Source organism: Neoarius graeffei, chromosome 9, assembly GCF_027579695.1.
Source record: "Neoarius graeffei isolate fNeoGra1 chromosome 9, fNeoGra1.pri, whole genome shotgun sequence".
NCBI lineage: Eukaryota > Metazoa > Chordata > Actinopteri > Siluriformes > Ariidae > Neoarius > Neoarius graeffei.
This window is the reverse complement of record NC_083577.1, coordinates 18,983,534-19,011,209: the sequence shown is the minus strand read 5'-3', so window position 1 is coordinate 19,011,209 and position 27,676 is coordinate 18,983,534. Positions and strand designations below refer to the sequence as shown.

The window sequence follows — 27,676 nt, the reverse complement described above, 5'->3', positions numbered from 1 at the left end:
CTAGTGTTTTCAGTACAGATTGTGCAGTGGCACAGTTAGTTGTGTTGCCTGAAAACATGGTTTATTGTAAATATTTTAAGGTGACTATACGTGTATGAAAGCCAAAAATGGCTCAGTGGTTAAGGTCCTGAGATAACAGTTATGAGTGATGCCCTTAAACCTCAACTGCTCTGCACAATTCAATACTTAAATATTTAATTTTACTCAGTATATTTCAACTTGGGGTGGCACAGTGGTGTAGTGGTTAGCACTGTTGCCTCACAGCAAGAAGGTTCTGGGTTCAAGCCCAGTGGCCAACGAGGGCCTTTCTGTGTGGAGTTTGCATGCTCTCCACGTGGGTTCCCCCAAAGGCATGCGGGTTAGGCTAATTGGTGGCTCTAAATTGACCGTAGGTGTGGATGGTTGTTTGTGTCTGTGTGTTAGTCCTGTGATGACCTGGCAACTTGTCCAGGGTGTACCCTGCCTCTCACCTGTAGTTAGCTGGGATAGGCTCCAGCTTGCCTGCGATCCTGTAGAACAGGATAAGCGGCTACAGATAATGGATGGATGGATGGATATTTCAACTTGAAAAATATTAGTAGTTTTAAGAGAATTTTCTCTTCCTCAATTGTGTGTTATTTAATGAGGCAAAAAAACTTGTAAATTGTGTGCTAAGAGTATGTTGAAGTGTGCCATTCATAAGGTTGAGCATTAAGAGATTTTTAAGCATAGGATGAAATGTAATATAAGTGATGACTAACACACTCTGAGTGCAGTGTGCTGAATCAGTGCTTGCTGAGTCAGTGATTCAGTCTCAGTGAATTTAAACTGCTTTTCATAAACCTGCTGATGTAGGACACAAACTCTCAAGTTAAAGTAGTGCACATAGTAATTGTGCACTTAGTGCTATAGTGCACATAGTAATTGTGTAACCTGTTCCCTGGCGTTAAGGATTTGTCCTAATATCCAATCACAATGTGTGACGTTACTGTATGTGCGTGTTTAATATGGGAGGAACTTTATTTGTGTGTGTGTATATATAAGAACTCAAACTTTTAAATTACACTCAGTTTGGTTTCTTGCTAAAGCTGTGTGTGTGTGTGTCTAACCGGCAAAATGCTCCATTTAGCAATACTTTTTGGGATGGCGGTGCAATGTTGGACTTTTCCTCTGCAGGTAAAAATGCTAAATTGCTAACTTTATCACCCATGTGAAACAGAATTATTTAGAAAATATCTGTTGTAAGGAAATTAACATTAATAATAATATTGCAAATAATTTAGGGTCAAATGTCATTTATTAGGCACTTTTTCCTAGTAAACATTGTATTGAGTAGTGTACTTGCCTAAGTGTAAAAAAGTGCCAGATGGTTTGACCTAAATAATTAGGAGAATGCTAAGGAAAAACTGTAATAATAAGAGGACGATGTTTTCAGGTGCAGTGTGTCTATATATTAGAATACTATAAGTTTCGGGTGAGGTATGCTTTATCTCTAAGTGTAAAGTAGACTGTGTTAAGCAGAAAGTGACTGGTACTATGGAACAGTTGATAACTTAAAAAAAAGTGATTTCATGTTAAAACTATAATTAATTTCCTGTTTACGCAATTGCACTTTTTGACCATATAGGACACATTTATAGAAGTGAGTTATTTATAATCATGCTATTTGTTATCACCCAAATGAGGATGGGTTCCCTTTGGAGTCTGGTTCCTCTAAAGGTTTCATCCTCATGTTGTTTTAGGGAGCTTTTCCTTGCCACCATCGCCTCAGGCTTGCTCATTAATGATAAATTTATCCGCTTGAAATTTATATTTTTCTGTAAAGCTGCTTTGTGACAATGTCTATTGTTAAAAGTGCTACATGAATAAAATTGACTTGACTTCACTATGTAAAGGACATCGTGTGCTAAAATCATTTAGTGATAGAGATCTAAAAATCAATTGTTTATATACATTTATGAAATCACATTTATAAAGCATTTATCTGGGCATTTATTCTAAAAGGAGTCTTATCTTTTGTAATGCAATTTGAATAGCATATAAAAATAGGCAGCTTATGACCACCTTTCAGTATATTTCTTATGTTTTTACAGAATTCCTCTGCAGTGCATGGAGCAAAAATGAGAGCAAAACGGGGGTATTCAGGTAAAATAATTTCTCTGGTTACTAATTGGCTTTGGATTGGTCAGTGTGTGTTGGGTGTTCTTTGGTAAAGGATTGGTCAGTGTGTGTGGACCTCTGAGTGAGACACATCACTGTGATTTCAGCTGCACCTTCTAATTGCAGAAATATAACAGGAAACTCTATTGATTTTAATCAGCAAGCCTTTATTTGTTTTCTAAAATGTCATGTGGTGCTGTTGGGTGTCAGAATTAGAAGAGGGTTCATAAACGTAATAGGTTTGACCACATACTATTGAACTGAACACCAACAGAAGGTTATTATGGTTACAGGAAATTATGAGGATGATTTGTCAGAGGAGCTCAATTTTGCAATTTTTCATCTCATGTCATATCAGTAAAGCTAGCTTGCCAACTAAGAATTTAATGTGCTTATGGCTAGGTCATATTCTTACTGAGGAATTGCCTATAGTGGACACATTTAGCGAGATAATTTTGTTCAACTTGCAAGTGAGTTTATGGCCTCCATTGGGCAGCACTTCGGCTTTCAGTGCCATGACTTCCTCAATGTCATCATAAAATCATGAATGCTCCCACATCAAGAAACTTCTCTGCTTATGTTAACTTCTCTCTAGTATAAATGCTCATAGTTTCTAGGAATATCTTTTTGTGTTTTCTGGTTTCTGGTTTCTGGTCAGTATGTGTGTTGGGTGTTTTTCTGTTTTCCGGTGTGTGTGTGTGTGTGTGTGTGTGTGTGTGTGTGTGTGTGTGTGTGTGTGTGTGTTTATACTTAGTTTATGGTTTCTCAGGTAGATATAGTACACAAGAAACAACCAATTTGTGTATAATTTAGCATTTATGAACATTGCTGTGTTTGTTCATGTTTACATGCTGATTATTGTTAATTTAATCATAAAATTATTGTAATGTAACTTATTAATTTGTTGCTTCAGAGGAGTTTTTGTATCCAGATGAGATGAATCCAATGGACAAGATACTTGTAGCAAACAACGGTAAGGTTTGAACAATACTGATGGTAACTGAGCCTCCAACACACTTCCTATCCATGAAGTATATCCATTCATTCATTATCTGTAGCCACTTATCCTGTACAGGGTCACAGGCAAGCTGGAGCCTATCCCAGCTGACTATGGGCAAGAGGCAGGGTACACCCTGGACAAGTTGCCAGGTCATCTCAGGGCCTTGAAGGATATAATATAATATAATATAATATAATATTAAAGTAAGTTTTGAAGTTTGCTAGAGAATGTAAGCCATGAATATGAAGTTTCTTGTTTTAAAAAAAAACTTAATACAAAAACAGTATTGAAATACATAAATAAGTGTTTTTCTCCCACAGGGATGCCACATTTTCGGGGCTATGCCTTTCGTGAAGGTGACATCGCGAGTTCTGGATTGAGAAGTGCCATTTCATGTGCAAACCAAAACTGCCTCTGGCCAAAATCAGTAGATGGATTTGTCTATGTGCCTTACATCATTTCTCCTCTCTATGGTGGGTTAAAAAATAATTTTCTAGATATTCATGGGTGACAAATTACAAAAAAAACTTGAATAACCCCTTCAGACACAAGGAAAAATGCTATAGAACTTCATGCTATGGAACTTAATGTGTACAGTTGTATACATTATGACTGAAGGGGATAAATGAGTGGATGAACATACAGTGTCTTGCAAAAGTATTCATCCCCCTTGGTGTTTGTCATCTTTCATCACATTACAAGCTGGAATTAAAATTGATTTTTGGGGGGTTAGCACCATTTGATTTACACAACATGCCTACAACTTTAAAGGGGAAAATTGTTGTTTTATTGTGACACAAACAACAATTAAGATGAAAAAAAAACCAGAACTCTGGAGTGTGCATAGGTATTCACCCCCAAAGTCAATATTTTGTAGAGCCACCTTTTGCTGCAGTTACAGCTGCAAGTCTCTTGGGGTATGTCTCTATTAACTTTGCACATCTAGCCACTGGGATTTTTGCCCATTCCTCAAGGCAAAACTGCTCCAGCTCCTTCAAGTTAAATGGGTTACTTTGGTATACAGCAATCTTCAATTTATGCCACAGATTCTCAATTGGATTGAGGTTTGGGCTTTGATTAGGCCATTCCAAGACATCTAAATGTTTCCTTTTAAACCACTCCAGTTTAGCTTTAGCAGTATCTTTAGGGTCATTGTCGTACTGGAATGTGAACCTATGTCACTCCCAGTCTCAAACCTCTGGCTGATTCAAACAAGTTTTCCTCTACAATTGCTTTATATTTAGTGCCATCCATCTTTCCTTCAGTCCTGATCAGCTTTCCTGTCCCTGCAGATGAAAAATACCCCCACAGCATGATGCTGCCATCACCATGCTTCACTGTAGGAATGGTGTTCTCAGGGTGTTGGGTTTGCACCACACATGGCATTTTCCATGATGGCCAAAAAGATCAATTTTAGTCTCATTTGACCAGAGAATCTTCTTCCATGTGTTTGGGGAGTCTGACACATGCTGTTGGGCCAACTTCAAAAATGTTTTCTTAAGCAATTACTTTTTTCTGGCCACTCTTCCATAAAGCCCCACTCTGTGGAGTGTATGGCTTAAAGTGGCCCTATGGACAGATACTCCCATCTCCACTGTGGATCTCTGCAGCTCCTTCAGTGTTATCTTTGGTGTCTTTGTTGCATCTCTGATTAATGCCCTCCTTGCCCAGTCTGTGAGCTTTGGTGGGTGGCCTTCTCTTGTCAGGTTTGTTTGTAGTGGTGTCATATTCTTTGCATTTTGCTATAATAGATTTAATGGTGGTCCCTGGGGTATTCAAAGTTTGGGATTTTTTTTTATAACCCAACTCTGATCTATACTTTTCCACAACTTTGTCTCTGACCTGTTTGAAGTGCTGCTTGGTTTTCATGTTGCTTGCTTAGTAGTGTTGCAGAGTCAGGGTCCTTCCAGAACAGGTTGAGTTATACAGACATCATGTGACTGATCCTGTAAAACTTTGATTGCACACAGGTGGAGTTTAATCAACTAATTATGTGACTTATGAAGTGAATTGGTTGGACCAGCTCTTATTTAGGGTTTTTATATGAAAGGGGGTGAATACCTACAGTATGCACACTCCAGATTTCTGATTTTTCATCTTAATTATTTGTTTGTGTCACAATAAAAATACAATTTGCACCTTTAAAATGGTAGGCATGTTGTGTAAATCAAATGGTGCTAACCCCCCAAAATCCATTTTAATTCCAGCTTGTAATGTAACAAAACAGGACAAACACCAAGGGGGATGAATACTTTTGCAAGACACTGTAAGTGCAGATGCTTCCCAGTAGGTGTAGTTCATGATATATGTATAAAAAAAATGCTAAGAAGGTCAAGTTGATATTGATTTTGGATCAAGATGGCAAAATATAAGATACTTGCAAAGAGTTCATAACTAGGGTAAGAATGGCTACAGTCACAAGGACAGTTTCAACAGTGTCTATAATAAAAAAAATGCTTTTAAATCTATGAGAAAGATAAAACAGTAGGGTTGGAAATTGTGATCAAAAACAGTCAGTGAGTGTGATGCATGTGCATTAGTGCAATGTGTCTATAAGGAACAAGAGAAGAGCAACTGTTCTTCAGGTGACTGAGAATGAAAACACAGAATGTGTTCAGCTTGTCAGCCAGAACAGTCCATTGACAAGGGTTATTGTAGCAGGGCTATAATGCATAAAATCCTCATTGAAAGATGAATACACATTTTCAAGTTCAGTGGTACACAAGCACTGATCTACAGCAATATGAAAAAAGTGATAAGGGTAGATGAATCATCCTTCCCCTTCTTTTCAACAACTGGGATGTCGGCAGGTTTTTTCATCTTGTCAGCTCCATTGTAATACTGAGGGAAAAAAATTTGCAGTTTTTTTTTCTTCTCCTAAGTACTCGGTCCGGTCAACTGAAATATGCTGGTCTGCATCTGATCCACTGTCTACCATTAGATGACCTTTTTTTTTCCTTTTCTTTCTTTTTTTTGAAGCACAACTACAAATGAATCCAAAGTTCTTCTGACTGATCATGGCAGAATGAAATATTTCATCATAGTGTCAACTTTCAGAATGACTCAGTCCCCATCCACAGGATATGAGGACTCAGTGAATTATTGAATGAGTTTGAAAATTAAGTAAATCCTATGCTCTGGACATCACACTCACCAGATCTCAACTCAATTGAACATTTCAGAGTGACAGCACTCTCCATCATCATCATCATCAAGCCACTAACTGAAGAAATATCTTTTGAACAATAGTGTGAATTCCTCCATTACAGGTTCAGACACTTGTAGAATCTACAGCAAGGTGCATGGAAGCTGTTCTGGCAGCACCTGTTGGCCCAGCATCATACAAACCATTTTATATTTGTTTTTATTTTAATTTGTCACCATGTCTGTAATAATAAGAGGACAGTTCCTTTCTCCCTTTAGTGCAAAATTATGTAGTATTACAATATATATCTAGAGACGTTTACATTTCTTAGTTTTCTTATTTTTATGCCATTAAAACCATATTATTCTGCTGCAGATACTATAGACCGGATCACAATCGAGATGGGAATGCTGGACATATCATCTGCGACATGTGTGAAATTTGTGCCACGTACGCATCAAGCTGACTTTGTTGATATCCAACCTAAATTTGGGTGAGCTTTGATTCAACCCTCAACCATTAACACATGTATAACAATTTGATCAATTCCCAGTAAGATATCTATCCAACCCAGGGTTACGGTATTCAGTGCATTGTGATAATTTCAGATTTTCAAAGGGGATGAAATTAAATGCCATATAAACACTGCAATGTAAAGGGAAATCTGAGAAATTACAGCACACTAACATTCTTTTTACTAAAATATTGTTTAAAGTGGCCTCGTTAAGCTGGTTTAATTTAAATAGCCAAGGCTTTTCCAGACATGAAATATTTAAAGGCTTCATCTCATTTCATTATCTCTAGCCACTTTATCCTGTTCTACAGGGTCGCAGGCAAGCTGGAGTCTATCCCAGCTGACTACGGGCGAAAGGCGGGGTACACCCTGGACAAGTCGCCAGGTCATCACAGGGCTGACACATACAACCCTTCACACTCACATTCACACCTACGGTCAATTTAGAGTCACCAGTTAACCTCACCTGCATGTCTTTGGACTGTGGGGGAAACCGGAGCACCCGGAGGAAACCCACACGGACACAGGGAGTACATGCAAACTCCACACAGAAAGGCCCTCGTCGGCCATGGGGCTCGAACCCGAACCTTCTTGCTGTGAGGCGACAGCGCTAACCACTACACCACTGTGCCGCCTTATTTAAAGGCTTATTTTTTAAAAAAATGTGTTGCACCTGCTGAGGTCTTGTACCTGGAAACATTTTTATATGTATAACAACATTTAATGATTCCACATTTCATAATCAGTAACAGTAACATAATTCGATCTATTTTTTCAATGTATAGAACATAAAGAAGTTTACCACCTCAATTCCAAAAAAGTTGGGACACTGAAACATAAATAAAAACAGAATGTGATGATTTGCAAAATATGTAAACCCTATATTTCATTGAAAATAGTACAAAGACAACATATCAAATGTTGAAACTGAGAAATTGTATTGTTTTTTGAAAATATATATGCTCATTTTAAATTTGATGTCAGCAACACATTTCAGAAAAGTTGGGACAGGGGCAACAAAAGACTGAAAAAGTTGCGTAATGCTAAAAAAAATGCTTTAGAAAACTACAACCCTAAATTGGTTAATTGGCAACAGGTCAATAACATGATTGGATATAAAAAAGAGCATCCCAGAGAGGCTGAGTCTCTCAGAAGTAAAGATGGGGAGGGGTTCACTGCTCTGTGAAAGACTGTGTGGGCAAACAGTGCAACAATTTAAAGCTTGACTGCCTTTCAGATTTTTCAAGTTTAGGTCATAAAAAGAATTTTCCCTGACACCCAATTATTTTAGTTTAGTGGAACGAAAGCTACTGAATTCGAATCACAGACTTCCAATTTTATTATTTATTTATTTTTAAAATAGAACAATTAATGAATTTACAGCCACATGGCCCTAAATTGTCCGCTATTTTTTTCTTGCTTCACCATGATACAATACAAGATACTATGTCATGCATCACGTGGTGGGCTTTCCCCGTTCACCCAAGGCATTGTGGGATACAAATTTGAAACAGGAGAGAACAATGGAGAACAAGTGTGAGAATGAAATGTGAAAAGACCAACTACAGTAACAGAAAGCGAGAAGAAAAGACATTATATTGCAAAGGAAAAGAAACACAGGACCAAACTAATAAATATTGGTGGTCAGCAAGTACCTTGGTGTGATCAGCTGTTCGTTTAGCGACAGAATGATGTAACTGTCAGTGCATGGTCAAGGTAAACCTGTAGATGGCAGTAATGCAACACTGGATGCCAGCTCCCATAAAACCCAAAAGATGAAGCAGAAGAAGACGATGAAGGTAAGCATGCTCATACGCACACAGACTTTGTCTGCTTGACTGCGCGAAGCGAGCAATTTCATACACATTATTTGCTAGGAAATCCCCTCAAATACTTGAGACCAAGACCGATCTCAAGTACAACACAACAATACAGTATATTATATTTCCATACCACTCATTACATTGTGTATGACTATATTGTATGCACATGCCTTCCATTTTTCTTGTTGTAGTTGTTGTCAATAAGGCTCTGTAAAAGAATATGATCTTAGCTCTGAAACTAAACAAAGCTGGTTTATCCTCCAGCTGTGGTAATGTTTTTGGCTATTATGGTATCGGCCATTATTTACAGTAATGCAGTTGGGCGTATTATTGATGCTGCAGGTGCTGGTCATTCTTGGGCAGGCTGGGAGGACCTCAGCCACTCTCACTGCAGACCCCAGCATGCATGTGGTCAGGCGTGGCATCTCATGAGCTCATGCATGTGCTCGGCTTTGTTCATGAGCAGTCACGCTCTGATCGCGACCGTTATGTCACCATCCTGTGGGAAAACATCATTGAGGGTTTGTTTCATACTCTCCATCCTCTTCTGCTTACTGCTACACAACATCCTTTCCTATGGATCCAGGCTGTTTGATCATTATAGCAATCATTGTGTAACATTTTATTTTAAATTAGCCAACATTTCTTATCTTCCTTTTAAAAAAAAATTAATGACTTACTTCTTTTCTGCAGGTCAAAAGCACAACTTTAAAAAGTATGAGACAAACAATTTAAACACCATATATGATTATGACTCTGTAATGCACTATGGAAGGTAAGCACTGTGCCAATGTCCAATATTCATAACACAATCATTTTATGAACAGTTGTATTTCAGTTACCAATATTATCTCAAATTTATTGTGGTTCTTATTATTGTTGACATATTGGGTTTTTTTTAAACTTGGTTTTTACCTGTATCATTCTGAATGATCAGAATTTTAAAATAAACCTAATTATTTAATGATTAACATTTCTCATTTATCAAGCTGTATAAGAACATACAAATTTGTTAGAGTTTTAAAAATGTATTAGTAAATTGTTCACACAAGAATTTACTTAAAGGTAGACTGCCTTTCAGATTTTTCAGGTTTAGGTCATAAAAATAATTTTCCCTGACACCCAATTATTTTAGTTTAGTGGCGCAAAAGCTACTGAATTCGAATCACAGACTTCCAATTTTATTAGTTTTTTTTTTTAAATAGAACAATTAATGAATTTAGGGCCACATGCCCTAAATTCTCTGCTGTTTTTTCTTGCTTCAACATGACCCAATTCAAGATACTACATTATGCATCACGTGGTGGGCTTTCCCCATTTGCGCAAGGTATTGTGGGATACAAATTTGAAACAGGAGAGGAAAATAGAGGATGTGAGTGTGCAAATGAAATGTGAAAGACCGATTACAGTAATGGAAAGCGAGAAGAAAAGATGTTACATTGCAAAGGAAAGAAAACACAGAACCAAACTAATAAATATTGGCAGACAGCGAGCACCTCGGTGTGATCAGCTGTTCGTTTAGCGACAGAATGATGTAACTGTCAGTGCACAATCAAGGTAAACCTGTAGATGGCAGTAATGCAACACTGTGGATGCAGCTGCTGTAAAACCCAAAAGAAGAAGAAGGTAAACCTGCACATGCACACACAGACTTCCTCTGTCTGTTTGACTGCACGAAGCAAGCGATTTCATGCATATATTTTGCTAGGGAATCTCCTCAAATTAAATAACTTCCCAGCCACAGAATGGCCTGATATTTTGTGAGATATTACAGAAATAAACATATATCACAATGACCAAATTTCAGAGGGAACTAAATTTCACCAATTTTATTTAATCGAAAGGCTATCTACCTTTAGGAAATGTGATATTCATGAAAATCCAGTTAGTTTGGGGAAAAAAACAAAACTTAATTTTTGTTTGTTTGTTTGTTTGTTTAAATGTATTTACAGTGGGGAAAATGTATTGAACACGCTTACTGAAATTAATACTTAGAAAAGCCTTTGTTGGTAATGACAGCTTCAAGACGCTTCCTATATGGAGAAACTAGTTGCATGCATTGCTCAGGTGTAATTTTGGCCCATTCTTCCACACAAACTGTCTTCAAATCTTGAAGGTTCCAAGGGCCTCTTCTATGAACTTTGATCTTCAGTTCTTTCCATAGATTTTCAATTGGATTCAAGTCGGGTGATTGACTGGGCCATTCTAGCAGCTTTATTTTCTTTCTCTGAAACCAACTGAGAGTTTCCTTGGCTGTGTGTTTGGGATCATTGTTTTGCTTAAATGTTCACCCTCATTTCATCTTCAGCATCCTGGTAGATGGCAGCAGATTCTTATCAAGAATGTCTCGGTACATTTCTCCATTCATCCTTCCTTCAATTATATGAAGTCTGCCAGTACCATATGCTGAAAAATAGCCCCACACCATGATATTCCCACCTCCAAACTTTACTGTTGGTATGGTGTTTTTGGGGTGATATGCAGTACCATTTCTCCTCCAAACATGGTGTGTGCTATGACATCCAAAGAATTCAATTTTGGTCTCATCTGACCAGACTATATTCTCCCAGTATTTCATAGGCTTGTCCAAATGTTGTGCAGCAAACTTTAAACAAGCTTCAACATGCTTTTTCTTCAGCAGTGGAGTCTTGCACGGTAAGCATGCATAGAGACCATGGCGATTGAGTGCATTACTTATTGTGTTCTTTGAAACAACTGTACCTGCTAATTCCAGGTCTTTCTGAAACTCTCCTTGAGTGGTCTTTGGCTCTTGGACAACTCTTCTGATTATTCTTTTGACTCCTCTGTCAGAAATTTTGTGAGGAGCACCTGGTTGTGACCGGTTTATGGTTAAATGATGTTCTTTCCACTTCTGGATAATGGCCCCAATAGTGCTCACTGGAACATTCAAAAGTTTAGAAATACATCTGTAACCAATGGCATCAGTATGTTGTGCAACAATAAGGTTGCGAAGGTCTTGAGAGAGCTCTTTGCTTTTACCCATCATGAGATGCTTCTTGTGTGACACCTTGGTAATGAGAAACCTTTTTATAGGCCATCAGTTAGATCTAAACGAACAGAGATTAATTTGCACTGATAGGGGGCAGGATTGCTTTCTAAATACTGACAGACTTCAGCTGGTTTCTTGGCTTTCTATGCCTTTTTGCACCTTCTTTTTTTCATGTGTTCAGTACTTTATTCCTTATGTAATTCCACTTTGTTACACTTAATTTATGGACATATGTTTTGATTTCTTTGTATGTGTGAATTACTTGGGTTGTTACCGACATCTGGTGAAAATTATGTCAATAGCCCCATCAGAAATATATTTACTGAGAAAAATGTTGACACATTCAATACCAATTTTCTCTGCTGTATAAGGAGAGTCACTAATGTGAACCTTGAGTGATTGGCTTCAGTTTGGTGATGAGTTACTACAATTTTATAGACTGATCACGGTGTCAAGTTTAAATTGTATAGGAAGAAGAGTTAATGTGTCTGTATTAGCCGTTGTGATGTAGTAGCTGAGCTGCATTTATGAGGCATGTTCTGTCATAATTTTGTCATTTTCAGCACTCTGAGCTTTGCCTTTTATGGAGTTTTGTGGAGGCCACTAAATGTAAATCAGCTGTGCCATGAATTTGCTTATAATTTATGGCTTGTCAGTAAACCTGCTGAGAACACACAAACTACAAACATGGACACTCAGAACTGCATTCCCCAAGAACCACAGTGCCCTCTGTCACCAGAATATTAATTACAGCTGCCACGCATCTCCCTAATTAGCTCTTCCCCTACTTAAGCCACTCTCACACACTACTCCAGTGCGAAGTACCATTCTGTTTTATCCAGTCCATACCAAGCCTTGTACTTTCTGTCTGCCTCTCAATTTTCTGACCTTTGCTTGCCCTATTTCATTTACGTTCTTTGTCTCGCCTATACTATGTTGTTTGCCAGTTGCCTGACCCTCGCTTGTTTCCTGACCTAGCTTCCTGTCTCTCATCTTGGCTTTGTCTACAGTCTGCTTCCCCACTCTCCTCTGCACATGCATCCGTAAGTGTCTGCACTCTGACAGGATACTTCAATACCATGGATGTAGTGGAAGAGGCGAAGCAGTCTGCTCTGAACGCTCAGGGATGCTTACTGGGAGAACATCAACAGATGCTAGCAGACCTCAATGCCTGTATGATGCAACTAGCAACTATGATATCACAGACCCTCCTACCACACCCTGAGTCCATTCCTGGCCCGCTACAGCTCCCTACACCAGAGAAATTTGCTGGAGACACTCTCGACTATAAAGGGTTTTTACTTCAATGCTTGATGTATTTTGCTACCATGTCTAACTTTTCTGATAAGCATAAGATCACTAAGTTCCTTTCCTTTCTCATGGGCAAAACACTACGCTGGGCAAGTGCTGTTTGGAACAAGGACAGTGAGCAGATGACATGCTATGAGCAGTTCCTCTCTCTGTTTAAGAGAGTATTTAACCATGAACCTGAAGGGATTGAAGTAGGTGAAAGTTTGCTCACCATTTCACAAGCTTCCCGAAGTGTGGCTGAGTATGCCCTCAACTTCAGAACATTAGCAGCAGCCAGTGGATGGAATAAACCTGCCCTGAAAGCTGTTTTCCACCAAGGTCTGCACCCTGAGATTCTTAGTAGGCTTACCTGCCAAGATGAACAACTCACACTGGACTCTTATCAGTTTAGCCATTTGACTCGATCATCTGTTGGCACACCGAGCCTCCATTCAGGAATGTGCTAAGCCGGTCATGACTTCTGAGGACAGCTTGCCCATGGAAGTCTCACGCACCTGGCTAACATGCTCAGAGTGCAAAAGAAGGAAAAGGGAGGGTTTGTGCTTCTACTGCGGGTGCTCTGAGCATCAGCTCAACCACTGTCCCATTTGTCCATCCCGTATAGCTCCAGCAGAAGGTTCAACATGCACTGTGAGTCCGGTAAGAAAATTGAATTCCAAATCATTTAAGGTTCCTGTGTTATTAACATTGACAGCCTTCACACACATCCTTTGTGCTTTTTATTGATTCAGGGGCAGAAGGGAACTTTATCAGCTGCACTATCATGCAGAAGGTCAACCTGCCCACAGTCCCCCTGCAGAGTGCACTCAGCATTAGGACCATAAATGGAGGACCCATAGGAGATGGTTTTGTCACCACGCGGACCACACCAATTCATATCCAAGTGGGAGCTCTACATTCAGAGCATATCTCCCTCTATGTCACCAATACTGTGAGTCACTATCTCATTCTTGGCTATCCATGGCTTCAGCTTCATAATCCCTTGATATCATGGCAGAACAAAGAAATTCTCCAATGGTCACCTACTTGTTTTCAAAACTGTACCTCTCATCCCCAAGTCAATCTTTCATCCATGTCTGTGGAGAGTTCTCAACCAGACTCCTTGGATGGAGTTCCTGAATGTTACATGGACCTGCAGGAGGTCTTTAGCAAGGGAAAGGCTTGAGGGTTACTACCACATCAACCCTATGACTGTGCTATTGACCTACTGCCAGGCATGTCTCCACCATGGGGGCATATATCTCCCTTGTCCCAGAAGGAACATGCCGCCATAAAGGAGTACATCCACCCTTCCAAATCTCCACCTTCTGCAGGCTTCTTCTTTGTGGAGAAACAAGGTGGGGGACTTCAACCATGTATTGATTAGAGGTTTGAACCAGGTATCCATTGAATATCCTTATCCCCTTCCTCTTGTTCCTGTGGCCTTAGAGCAGTTCTGATCAGCAAAGGATCTTTTCTAAACTAGACTTACACAGTGCATATAACTTAATCAGGATCAAACAGGGTGATGAATGGAAGACCGCCTTTAGCACAACCGCCAGCCACCGGGTAATGCCATATGGTCTTTCTTCGGCGCCTAGCGTGTTCCAATGCCTAATCAATGACATTCTACAGTACATGCTAGGTAGATATGCCATCGCGTACATACAGTGGTGCTTGAAAGTTTGTGAACCCTTTAGAATTTTCTATATTTCTGCATAAATATGACCTAAAACATCATCAGATTTTCACACAAGTCCTAAAAGTAGATAAAGAGAACCCAGTTAAACAAATGAGACAAGAATATTATACTTGGTCATTTATTGATTGAGGAAAATTATCCAATATTACATATCTGTGAGTGGCAAAAGTATGTGAACCTTTGCTTTCAGTATCTGGTGTGACCCCCTTGTGCAGCAATAACTGCAACTAAATGTTTCCCATAACTGTTGATCAGTCCTGCACACCAGCTTGGAGGAATTTTAGCCCATTCCTCCGTACAGAACAGCTTCAACTCTGGGATGTTGGTGGGTTTCCTCACATGAACTACTTGCTTCAAGTCCTTCCACAACATTTCGATTGGATTAAGCTCAGGACTTTGACTTGGCCATTCCAAAACATTAACTTTATTCTTCTTCAACCATTCTTTGGTAGAACGACTTGTGTGCTTAGGGTCGTTGTCTTGCTGCATGACCCACCTTCTCTTGAGATTCAGTTCATGGACAGATGTCCTGACATTTTCCTCTAGAATTCGCTGATATAATTCAGAATTCATTGTTCCGTCAATGATGGCAAGCTGTCCTGGCCCAGATGCAGCAAAACAGGCCCAAACCATGATACTATCACCAGCATGTTTCACAGATGGGATAAGGTTCTTATGCTGGAATGCAGTGTTTTCCTTTCTCCAAACATAATGCTTCTCATTTAAACCAAAAAGTTCTATTTTGGTCTCCTCCATCCACAAAACATTTTTCCAATAGCCTTCTGGCTTGTCCACATGATCTTTAGCAAAGTGCAGATGAGCAGCAATGCTCTTTTGGAGAGCAGTGGCTTTCTCCTTGCAACCCTGCCATGCACACCATTGTTGTTCAGTGTTCTTCTGATGGTGGACTCATGAACATTAACATTAGCCAATGTGAGAGAGGCCTTCAGTTGCTTAGAAGTTACCCTGGGGTCCTTTGTGACCTCCCTGACTATTACATGCCTTGCTCTTGGAGTGATCTTTGTTGGTCAACCACTCCTGGGGAGGGTAACAATGGTCTTGAATTTCCTCCATTTGTACACAATCTGTCTGACTGTGGATTGGTGGAGTCCAAACTCTTTAGAGATGGTTTTGTAACCTTTTCCAGCCTGATGAGCATCAATAACACTTTTTCTGAGGTCCTCAGAAATCTCCTTTGTTCGTGCCATGATACACTTCCACAAATATGTGTTGTGAAGATCAGACTTTGATAGATCCCTGTTCTTTAAATAAAACAGGGTGCCCACTCACACCTGATTGTCATCCCATTGATTGAAATCACCTGACTCTAATTTTACTTTCAAATTAACTGCTAATCCTAGCGGTTCACATACTTTTGCCACTCACAGATATGTAATTTTGGATCATTTTCTTTAATAAATAAATGACCAAATATAATATTTTTGTCTCATATGTTTAACTGGGTTCTCTTTATCTACTTTTAGGACTTGGGTGAAAATCTGATGATGTTTTAGGTCATATTTATGCAGAAATATAGAAAATTCTAAAGGGTTCACAAACTTTCAAGCACCACTGTAGATGACATCCTGATTTACTCCCCAGATGAAAGAAGTCACCAGGAACATGTCAGAGCAGTTCTCAAAATGCCTGCTAGAGAATCACCTCTATGTCAAAGCTGAGAAATGTGAGTTTCATCAAGTTCGTATCTCCTTCCCAGGATACATTATTGGCACAAAAGGAGTTAGCATGGACTCCTCCAAGGTTTCCATGGTCATGTCCTGGCCCACACCTACCTCCATAAGGGATCTTCAGTGTTTCTTGGGTTTCATGAACTTCTATCATCAGTTCATAAGGGGCTTCAGTGCAATAGCCACGCCCTTAACGACTTTGCTTAAGAAGGGACCTAAGCACCTCCAGTGGAACCCCAAGCCTGAAAAAGTATTCCAATGTCTCAAGCAGGCCTTCACCTCTGCTCCGGTCCTCCAGCATCCAGATCCCACCAGACCTTTTACCTTAGAAGTGGATGCATCCAACACAGGAGTAGGGGCGATTTTGTCTCAACATTTTGGGGAGAAACAGAAACTTCATCCTATAGCCTTCTTTTGAAAAAAACTCTCTTCTGCAGAAAGGAACTACGATGTGGGCAACAGGGAACTGCTCGTCATTAAACTAGCCCTTGAAGAGTGGCGACATTGGCTAGAGGGGGCCACTCACCTGTTCGTAATTCTCACTAATCACAAGAATCTTGAATATCTTAAACAAGCCAAGAGGCTAAACCCTCGCCAGGCCAGGTGGGCTCTCTTCTTTACGAGATTCAATTTCACAATTTCATTTTGCCCCGGTTCCAAAAATACGAAGGTGAACACCTTATCTCGAAGCTTTGGTCCTTCGCACCAAGATTCTGTCACCCACCCCATTCTCCCATCCCAATGTTTTGTACAGTCCATCACCTGGGACCTAGACAGAGATATAAGAAATTCTCAACTGCAAACTCCCCCCAATAACCTCCCACCTGGTCTACTCTACATGCCCAAGTGGCTTCAAGGCCGACTCATCACATGGGCCCACTCGTCTCCCACCACAGAAAATCCTGGCAGTCAACGTACTCATCAAATGCTAAAGAATAAGTATTGGTGGGAGAACAAGCTTACTGAGATTAACCAGTTCATTGCATCATGTTCTATTTGTGTACAGGCAAAGGTTCCTAGAACTCCTCCCACCAGCAAACTGTGCCCCTCCCTATTCCTCAGAGACCCTGGTCCCATATACAGTGGTACTTGAAAGTTTGTGAACCCTTTAGAATTTTCTATATTTCTGCATAAATATGACCTAAAACATCATCAGATTTTCACACAAGTCCGAAAAGTAGATAAAGAGAACCCAGTTAAACAAATGAGACAAAAATATTATACTTGGTCATTTATTTATTGAGGAAAATGACCCAATATTACATATCTGTGAGTGGCAAAAGTATGTGAACCTTTGCTTTCAGTATCTGGTGTGACCCCCTTGTGCAGCAATAACTGCAACTAAACGTTTCCGGTAACTGCTGATCAGTCCTGCACACCAGCCTGGAGGAATTTTAGCCCATTCCTCTGAACAAAACAGCTTCAACTCTGGGATGTTGGTGGGTTTCCTCACATGAACTGCTCACTTCAGGTCCTTCCACAACATTTGGATTGGATTAAGGTCAGGACTTTGACTTGGCCATTCCAAAACATTAACTTTTATTCTTCTTTAACCATTCTTTGGTAGAACGACTTGTGTGCTTAGGGTCGTTGTCTTGCTGCATGACCCACCTTCTCTTGAGATTCAGTTCATGGACAGATGTCCTGACATTTTCCTCTAGAATTCGCTGGTATAATTCAGAATTCATTGTTCCATCAATGTTGGCAAGCTGTCCTGGCCCAGATGCAGCAAAACAGGCCCAAACCATGATACTACCACCACCATGTTTCACAGCTGGGATAAGGTTCTTATGCTGTAATGCAGTGGTTTCCTTTCTGGAAACATAATGCTTCTCATTTAAACCAAAATTCTATTTTGGTCTCATCCATCCACAGAACATTTTTTCCAATAGCCTTCTGGCTTGTCCACATGATCTTTAGCAAACTGCAGATAAGCAGCAATGTTCTTTTTGGAGAGCAGTGGCTTTCTCCTTGCAACTCTGCCATGCAGACCACTGTTGTTCAGTGTTCTCCTGATGGTGGACTCATGAACATTAACATTAGCCAATGTGAGAGAGGCCTTCAGTTGCTTAGAAGTTACCCTGGGGTCCTTTGTGACCTCGCCAACTATTACACGCCTTACTCTTGGAGTGATCGTTGTTGGTCGACCACTCCTGGGGAGGGTAACAATGGTCTTGAATTTCCTCCATTTGTACACAATCTGTCTGACTGTGGATTGGTGGAGTCCAAACTCTTTACAGATGGTTTTGTAACCTTTTCTAGCCTGATGAGCATCAAGAATGCTTTTTCTGAGGTCCTCAGAAACCTCCTTTGTTCGTGCCATGATACATTTCCACAAACGTGTTGTGAAGATCAGACTTTGATCGATCTCTGTTCTTTAAATAAAACAGGGTGCCCACTCACACCTGATTGCCATCCCAATTGATTGAAAACACCTGACTCTAATTTCACCTTCAAATTAACTGCTAATCTGAGAGGTTCACATACTTTTGCCACTCAGAGATATGTAATATTGGATTATTTTCCTCAGTAGATAAATGACCAAGTATAATATTTTTGTCTCATTTGTTTAACTGGGTTCTCTTTATCTACTTTTCGGACTTGTGTGAAAATCTGATGTTTTAAGTCATATTTATTCAGAAATATAGAAAATTCTAAAGGATTCACAAACTTTCAAGCACCACTGTAGCTATTGACTTCATCACTGACCTCCCTCACTCAGAAGGTAACACTACCACTATGGTAACTATTGACCACTTCTCTAAAGCTCTTAGGCTCATCCACTTACCTGGCATCCTAACGCCATCCCAAACAGCAAAAATCCTCTTCCAGCAAGTATTTAGATACTATGGTATCCCAGAGGATATAGTCAGTGACCGGGGCTCTCAGTTCATTTCTCATTTCTGGACTTGCTTCATGGAGAGGTTAGGAGTGTCAGTGAGCTTTACATCTGGCTACCACCCTCAATCAAATGGCCAAGTTGAGAGAGCCAACCAGGAAATTGGCTGCTTCCTAAGAATCTTCTGCATACATAACCGGGGGACTGGGCACGTTCTCTCCCATGGGCCGAGTATGCACAAAACTCCCTCAGACACTCTGCAACACAGTTAACACTGTTTCAGTGCATACTTGGCTATCAACCACCCGTGTTCCCCTGGGACGATGCGCCAAGCCAGGTACAGGCTGTGGAGGATTGGTTCTCACGCAGCCAAGCAGTATGAGAGGAGGCTCACCAACATCTGGAAACAATCAATGCCAAGTATAAAGAATATGCAGGCAAACACAGAGGAGATAATCCAAACTTGCGCCATGTGGGTGTTGAGGTCTGCAAGCATATGTTGATGTTCTCCTAGTAGACGTCTTTGCGCATTCAGAGCAGTTTGCTTCCCTTCTTCTGCTACATCCATGATAGGTGAACTATCCTGTCAGAGTGCAGGCACTTATGGATGTATGTGCAGATGAGAGTGGGATGCAAACTGTAGACAAAGCCAAATCATAAGACAGGAAGCATGGTCAGGAAACAAGCGAGGGTCGGTTGATCAGCAAACAGAGTAGTAGAGGCAAGACAGATAATATGAACATAGAGAGTAAGCAGAGGTCAGAATAATGAGAGGCAGACAGAGAATACAAGGCTTGGTATGAACTGGAGAAACACAGAATGATACTTCGTATTGGAGTGGAGTGAGTGGGGAGCTTAAATAGCGTGACAGGTAATTAGTGGAATGAGTGGCAGCTGTAATCAGTAGGCCAGTGACAGTGGGCGCTGTGGTTCTTGAGAGTTGTAGTTCAAAGCATCCATGCTTGTAGTTTGGTTGTTCTCAATGGGTTTACTGACAGAAAGTGACTCAAATCTGATTTGAAAAGATCAGATTTATGTGTCCACACAGCCCTGAAAAACTCAGATCTGTCACATTAAGGCAAAAAAAAATCTGATTTGAGTCACTTCAGCCTGATAATGTGAACATGGGCTTTGCTGGCATTATGTCGACAGACAACTTAATCCTCCAGAACACCAAATTGCCAAAATTTCTGCTCTTCTAGAGGTAGTCACACTTCTTGATGAGCTAATCTCATACATTTCATTAGTAATTGCTGTTAATTACTGTTTTAATTAGTTTCTCATTGTCACCTGAAGTTATTTGTTTGTTTATAGACATTGGTGAGGACCACACAATTGTTATGTAGGTTCTAATAAATAAAAACCATAGAATTGAAGGAGGGTGTACTTTCTTTTTCCCATGACTGTGTCTGACTACAAAGAAAGTCAGTGTTACTCAGACCTTTGTAAATTTGGTGGAATTTTTAATTCAGTTTGGCCTGCATAAACATTTGCACACAAATTGTATTAAAAGAGTGATAAATGGAGCCCACTGTCATAATTAGAACAATATTAACTAATAATTGTGAATATTTAATTCACAGTTCATCTCATTTTTTAAATTTCATTATTTTTAATTTTAATATAGATATGCTTTCTCAGAAGATGGATTACCAACTATCACCCCTAAACCAGATCCAAACATTCCTATTGGCCAGCGTGATGGACCGAGCCGACTAGATATTCACAAAATAAATCTGCTGTACAACTGTGGTGCGTAAAATCTTCACTTCAAATTCTCAGCATTACAGTTAATTGCAAATCATAATTAATGTATATTTTTCCTACAATCCAACAGGTGGTCTCATCTGAACAGGAGCTCTGGAATAAAACTTTATCACTGTATTAAATAGCAACTCCGTCACTATTATTGTATTTTCCAGACTATAAGTCACTTTTTATTTGGCACTGTAGTAGATATTGCACCTTGGAATGCAAAACAAAGTATGTTAAAATTTGTGCATTCTGCTGTTATAAAAATATAACACGACTAAACAATTCATGACTTGCTAATTATCAAATCTGCTAAAAAGAAAACTTTTGCAGCAAAATATTTTAATAAATGAATAAGCATTTCTACTATATCAGTGCACAGTTACTTTATACTGTATTTGATGAACTTAAGAAACAGGGAAGAAAAATAATTGTAGCATGTGGAAAAGTTTGGGTACCCTGCTAAGTCAGTACTTAGCAAGAACACCTTTGCCAGATGTCACAGCTTGCAAATGGCATTTGTTCAAGTCAGGAGATCAGGGGGTGGGTATCATTCCAAACCTTCAGCTTATGTTTCTTGAAGTAGTTCATGGTGGATTTTGAGGTATGTTTTGGATCATTGTCTTATTGTAGAAGCCAGTCTCTTTTTCCTTCTGATGACTCTTCCATGCAGATCATGTGTGCAAGTATTGCTACACAGTGGAATGGTGCACCAGCATTCCTCTGTCAGCTAAACCTTCGAACAGTCTTTGATGATGATGATCAAGTCAAGTCAAGTTTATTTGTGTAGCACTTTTAACAATAAACATTGTCGCAAAGCAGCTTTACAGAATTTGAACGACTTAAAATATGAGCTAATTTTATCCCTAATCTATCCCCAATGAGCATGTCTATGGTGACGGTGGCAAGGAAAAACTCCCTCAGATGACATGAGGAAGAAACCTCGAGAGGAACCAGACTCAAAAGGGAACCCATCCCCATCCGGGCAACAACAGACAACATGACTATAACATTAACAGTCCTAACATAAAGTCAGCTTCGTTAATGCTATAAACCCCCCACTGACGGAAACCTGAACGCAAAACCGTTCATGACAACCGTAGTCCCAGAGTCAGCAAGTCAACTGCAGTCCTAAAGTCAGCAAGTCAACTGCTGTCCCCAGCCACAAAAGCACCACTGCAAGAGTCCAGAGCATCCTCCAGGCATGACCTCCAACTGTCCACATGGGGCTGCCCTCCACAGGAGTGATGCGATGAGACTCCAACCAGACACAGGGCACCAGGATGGATCAGGCAGGTCCAAGGAGCAGAAGAGGTCAGCATCTCGATCCCAGGACCGACATGTAACTCAGAGGGATAAATTTGTGGGGGGGGGGGGGGAGAAAACACAGGTTGTTAGGTATGCCCAATGTCACCTGAATAAGTAGGAACAGCATACATATTGTACTGAGTACAAGCAGAGACTCCGGCAACTAACTATGACAGCATAACTAAAAAGGGAGAGCCAGAAGGTAACCAGGCATGAGGGAGCCCCAGGACATAAAGCAACCAGCCACTACACCATCAACAAACTTGAGTGAGCAAGCAAGTGGGGACTGACAGCATCCATACATCCCAGTTTACCAAAACACTCTATGTCTGAGGACCCTCCAGATCTACACCTTTACCTCATAAACACCATTAACAAAAGGCTTGACTAAACAGATATGTTTTCAGCCTAGACTTAAACACTGAGACTGTGTCTGATTCCAAAACACTACTTGGAAGGCTGTTCCATAACTGTGGGGCTTTGTAAGAAAAGGCTCTGCCCCCTGATGTAGCCTTCATTATACGGGGTGCCAGCAGATAGCCTGCACCTTTTGATCTAAGTAGGCGTGACAGGTCATAGAGGAGCAGAAGTTCACTCACGTACTGTGGTGCTAGACCATTCAGTGCTTTAAAGGTCAATAGTAGTACTTTATAATCAATACAAAATTTGATTGGGAGACAATGCAGTGTGGATAAGACAGGGGTGATGTGGTCATGTTTTCTAGTTCTAGTAAAGACTCTTGCTGCTGCATTTTGAACTAACTGGAGCTTGTTTATGCACTTATTGGAACATCCAGACAGTAAGGCATTACAATAATCCAACCTGGAGGTAACGAAAGCATGAACTAGTTTTTCCGCGTCATGTAGTGACATTACATTTCTTATCTTAGCAATATTTCTGAGATGAAAGAAAGCTATCCGGGTAATGTTACCAATGTGAGTTTCGAATGAAAGACTGGGGTCAATAATCACTTCGAGGTCTTTTACTGCTGCACGTGAAGAAACAGAAAGGCCATCCAGAGTTAATGTGTAATCAGAAAACTTAGTTCTAGCTGCATGTGGTCCTAGTACAAGTACTTCAGTCTTGTCAGAATTAAGCAGAAGGAAATTAATAAGCATCCAGTGTCTAATGTCCTTTACACATTCCTCAATTCTATTAAGCTGGTGTCTCTCATCAGGTTTTGCAGAAACATACAACTGTGTGTCGTCAGCATAACAGTGGAAACTAATACAATGTTTACGAATAATATCACCCAGAGGTAACATACCGTATATAAAGAAAAAAGCAGTGATGATGATGATGATGATGATTAGGTATTTTCTGTTGCCTTCACATTCACATTTCACATTCACTAAAAATTGCAAGATAGAAGCATTTTGATATGTTTTTACAGCCTTTCTCTTTGTTAGAGGCATCAGTTAGCTTCATTTTCTGATCCTCAGTCAGCTGCTTCATGGAGCCAATGCTTCTTGAGTATTAGCGCAAAGTTTGAAGAGACAGAGAATTGATTATGTTCTGGAGTTGTTATTCCTAATTTCAATTTTTGACCTCAGTAATGAGTCTTAATAATTAGATGAGGACCAAATGAGTTAATTAAATTCAGAGACTGAAAATGGAAAGGTGTCCAAACATTTGTATATGCTACAAGTACCATTTTAGTTTTTTGTAGTTTTTAAGCTCATCACATACAAAGTAACTATGCATTAACATTTGCAGGAATATTTCCATGCTATTTTTAATAAATTGCTGCAGCACTTGTGTTTACTTCTTTTCACTTCAAAGATCAATTAAATTTGTCATTTGGCCAGGCATAGCCAAACATTTAATATTCAACTGTATATTTTCACTAACTTATGGGAGGTCAGGATGTTAAGTTCCTTTTAAAAAGTAAATAAATTTAAAAACTCTAATATGGCTCTGTGAACATGACACTTAAACCTACAGTAAATGTAGTAAGCTACATACTATAACTGATACACTGTTGCTAAACATATAAGTTAATCATACAAACATGAGTCCAAAATCATATCAATATCAAGTTGTATATACCTTCTACCATATTGCTACACACTGCTTGAACAATAAAATGATCGGAAGGTGAGCATCCATTCTTATGTTTTTGCTTAAGAATGCTACAAAATGTCATGTAGGTGAAATGCACTGTCATTATCCTATCAGTGAAAAGAAATGCTTTAATATGCAATAATAATCCCTAGTAAAGAAATGCTGCTTACATAAATGATGTAGCTGATAAATTTGTTTCTCCAAGCAGTTAAAATTTAGCAGGATGTGGTGATAATATACTTCAGTGTGACTTACTGTCATGAAAATACTGCATGCATATAACACAGCTATCAGGTTTCTGCAATTAATTTATTATAAATAATTTTTAAGGCTATTTAACAAACTGTCGGTTATTTTGTGTGGTTAAGTGCGTAAATAAATTCCATTAGATCTCAGTCCATTATATCATGATTGGCTTTATTATTTCTGAAATTTTCAAATAAAATGAAAATCACATCCATTATCCATAACCACTTATCCTGTGCAGGGTCGCAGGCAAGCTGGACCCTATCCCAGCTGACTATGGGTGAGACACAGGGCACACTGTGGACAAATCGCCAGATCATCACAGGGCTGACACATAGAGACAAACAACCATTCACACTCAGTCAATTTAGAGCCACCAGTTAACCTAACCTGCATGTCTTTGGACTGTGGGAAATATTGGAGCACCTAGAGGAAACCCACACAGACACAGGGAGAACATGCAAACTCCACTCAGAAAGGCCCCCGTCAGCCACTGGGCTCGAACCCAGAACCTTCTTGCTGTGAGGCAACAGTGCTAACCACTACACCACTGTGACCCCCCCCATGAAAATTACAATATTCACATTTTATTAACATTCATGTATTAGTAACTAAATGCTTTAAAAGCAACATCACATGAGTAAAAGTATTGTATGGTCATACCGTATTGTTATACAGCACAATTGTGAGTGCAATATCACTTTTACGGTATACAACGGTTTTATAAACAACAAATTAATAGGATCAAGTATATGACATTTTGGACAAAATATAGCCAAACAATTTGTTTATTTGTGCTCCACTAATGGAAATGGGTATCTAAGAAGCTACACTCACTGATAGGCTAGCTAGCTCACAATGATTTGTATAGTCCTGTTATAGGTGCGAAACTGGTACCCCTTTTCCCTTTTAACATTCATTTGATGAGCTTTCATATTTGAAGTCAGATGTTATATTTATGAAAAATGTATTGTTTGCCATGTCCACTGATAATGTATTAACTGGTTTAGTAGGACTGTTACTAGAAATTTACATGACAAGTGGAGTTATACTAAATATAAGCACTCCTGGAATGCCGCTCACACAATCAAATTATTTGGCTGGACCTAACTGTTGTATATGTATTTATTCTATCTGCATGCTCTGATTGGTTACTCTACTACTAGGATATCAGCTCATATACCATGAGTAGAGAAAAACAAAATGGCTGAACCTATCTAGGACAAAATAAAAACTCTACTCAAAAACAAATCCCTAGTAATTATCAAGAAACAGAAATAGATAAAAGAATATTTTCCCCCCATGTTCCACACTCCAGCCCAGTCAGTGGCAGTAATGAAGCCAAGAAGCCTTTATTTGTCACATGTACACTCAAGCACAGACTTAAGCACACAGTGAAATTTAACCTCTGCATTTACCATTTGAAGCAGTGAACACACACATGCGCACATAATTGAGCAATGAGCACACACACATACCCAGAGCAGTGGGCAGCTATACTACAGCACAGTTGTGGGTTAGGTGCCCTTGCTCAAGGGCACTTCAGCCCAACCTCAGGCCATGGCTGCCCCATGCTAACTTAACTGCATGTCTTTGAACTGTGGGGGAAACTGGAGCACCCAGAGGAAACCCGGGCAGACATGGGGAGAACATGCAAACTCCATACAAAAAGGCCCCCGTCGGCTGCTGGGCACGAACCCAGAACCTTCTTGTTGTGAGGCAACAGTGCTAACCACTACACTACCCGATGCACCTTTAAGTTGGTTTGCCAACCACCAAAAAACTCTAAAGAAGAAGAAGAGGAAACCCCTCCCTAAAATACAAAATAAAGCAACAAAATATGCAATGATGGGTTTTTTTTATTTTTCAAGAATTACTATAACATTTTTCACAAATTGCTACGGTCATTTCGCCAGTTTGTTTACATTCTAAGCAGCAATTATTTTGTCGGACGTTTTGTATAAAGTTCTTATTTATTGAATTTCCAAAAAATAAAAATGTTTTGTTTCTCAAAATCCGGTGAATGTGGTTAGAATAAAATGGTTATTCCACTCAACTGAGTCGTACATGGCTTATAGCCAACTCAGTGCTACGCGTCTTGTCGGCTATCAGCTCATGTATGACTCAGTTTCGTGGAATAACTGTTAAATATTGGTATCACATACATTACTGTCAATTTATTAATTTATGTATCAATTACACATTATTTTAAGAATTCATTAAATTCATTACAATTCATTACATTATTTTCTTATTTGTTATTAATGCCATCTGCATATTATAGTGTTCGAAATACCCGTCTGCAGTCTGCATTTTGCAGAATGATTTTCAAGATTGCAGAAGAAAAATTAAACAACCTGCAATTTTGCAGAATGAAAAAATCAGGCTCGGGATACAATGGTTCTCAATTTAGCAAACTAGCAGCGCTGTAAATAAACTGAAACCTGCGCCGCGCGAACCTGACGGCGTTTTCCAGGTCAAAGTTGAGCAATATTTACGTAATACCGACGAAAGGCGACGACAACCAAATAAGGGCAGTTGCGATTTTCCAATGTAAGATTTCGTCAGTTTTATTACCCGCCGGGAGGACCCGACAACTACCTCAGCAGTGTTCGGCAGTTTCCGCCATGCATCTCCCAGAATTCAATGTGGCACAACAAACATGGCTCCCAAAAAGAGAATTGTTTCTTCGGGGCAAGAGTCCGACAAAAACGGCAAGAAAACAAGGATGATTTTGTCGTATCTCGGCAAAACCGGCAGCCAGCGTGACTCCAACAACAACAGTGACAGATCGCGCATCCGCGAGGGTGAAAAAAATGAAGACAGTCGCTGCTGACTAGTTCTTATCTTGCATACATATATATTGGTAAATTGTATAGGTTTGTATATATTGTACTGTTGAATCATGCAAAACTATACTGATATTATATCCCTTTTGAAGACAGCAACAGTATTTTACCTTTATTCATAGATACTTTTGAATATTTTGTTTTCTCATACCAAGCTACACTAATACATGTTTTGTGTACATGTTCTATTTTTTTTTTTTTTACTAGTGCTGTCTTGCCTGTGGTGCAGACTAGCACAAAGTAAAACAGTTGCCCTGTAAGACAAAGCTCATAGGTTCAGTTCTGTAGCTCTCAGTAGTTCTGTAGC

The 27,676-nt window shown here is 39.6% G+C and overlaps 1 protein-coding gene across 1 annotated transcript; it reads left to right on the top strand.

The window, feature by feature from the left end:
• Positions 1–1,095: 1,095 nt before the first annotated feature.
• hce2l1 (high choriolytic enzyme 2-like 1) lies at positions 1,096–21,046 on the top strand. The gene is made up of 9 exons (XM_060928610.1): positions 1,096–1,155; positions 2,073–2,124; positions 3,053–3,112; positions 3,460–3,612; positions 6,660–6,777; positions 8,964–9,142; positions 9,315–9,396; positions 20,778–20,902; positions 20,988–21,046. The coding sequence occupies exons 1-9, from the start codon at positions 1,096–1,098 to the stop codon at positions 20,999–21,001; spliced, it is 843 nt and encodes a 280-aa protein (XP_060784593.1). The 3' UTR covers positions 21,002–21,046.
• The last annotated feature ends 6,630 nt before the right edge of the window (positions 21,047–27,676 follow it).

Coding starts and splice junctions, on each gene's coding strand:
- hce2l1 (XM_060928610.1), top strand. CDS start 1,096: ATGCTCCATTTAGCAATACTTTTTGGGATGGCGGTGCAATGTTGGACT. Junction 1,156..2,072: donor GTTGGACTTTTCCTCTGCAG/GTAAAAATGCTA, acceptor ATGTTTTTACAG/AATTCCTCTGCAGTGCATGG. Junction 3,613..6,659: donor CATCATTTCTCCTCTCTATG/GTGGGTTAAAAA, acceptor ATTCTGCTGCAG/ATACTATAGACCGGATCACA.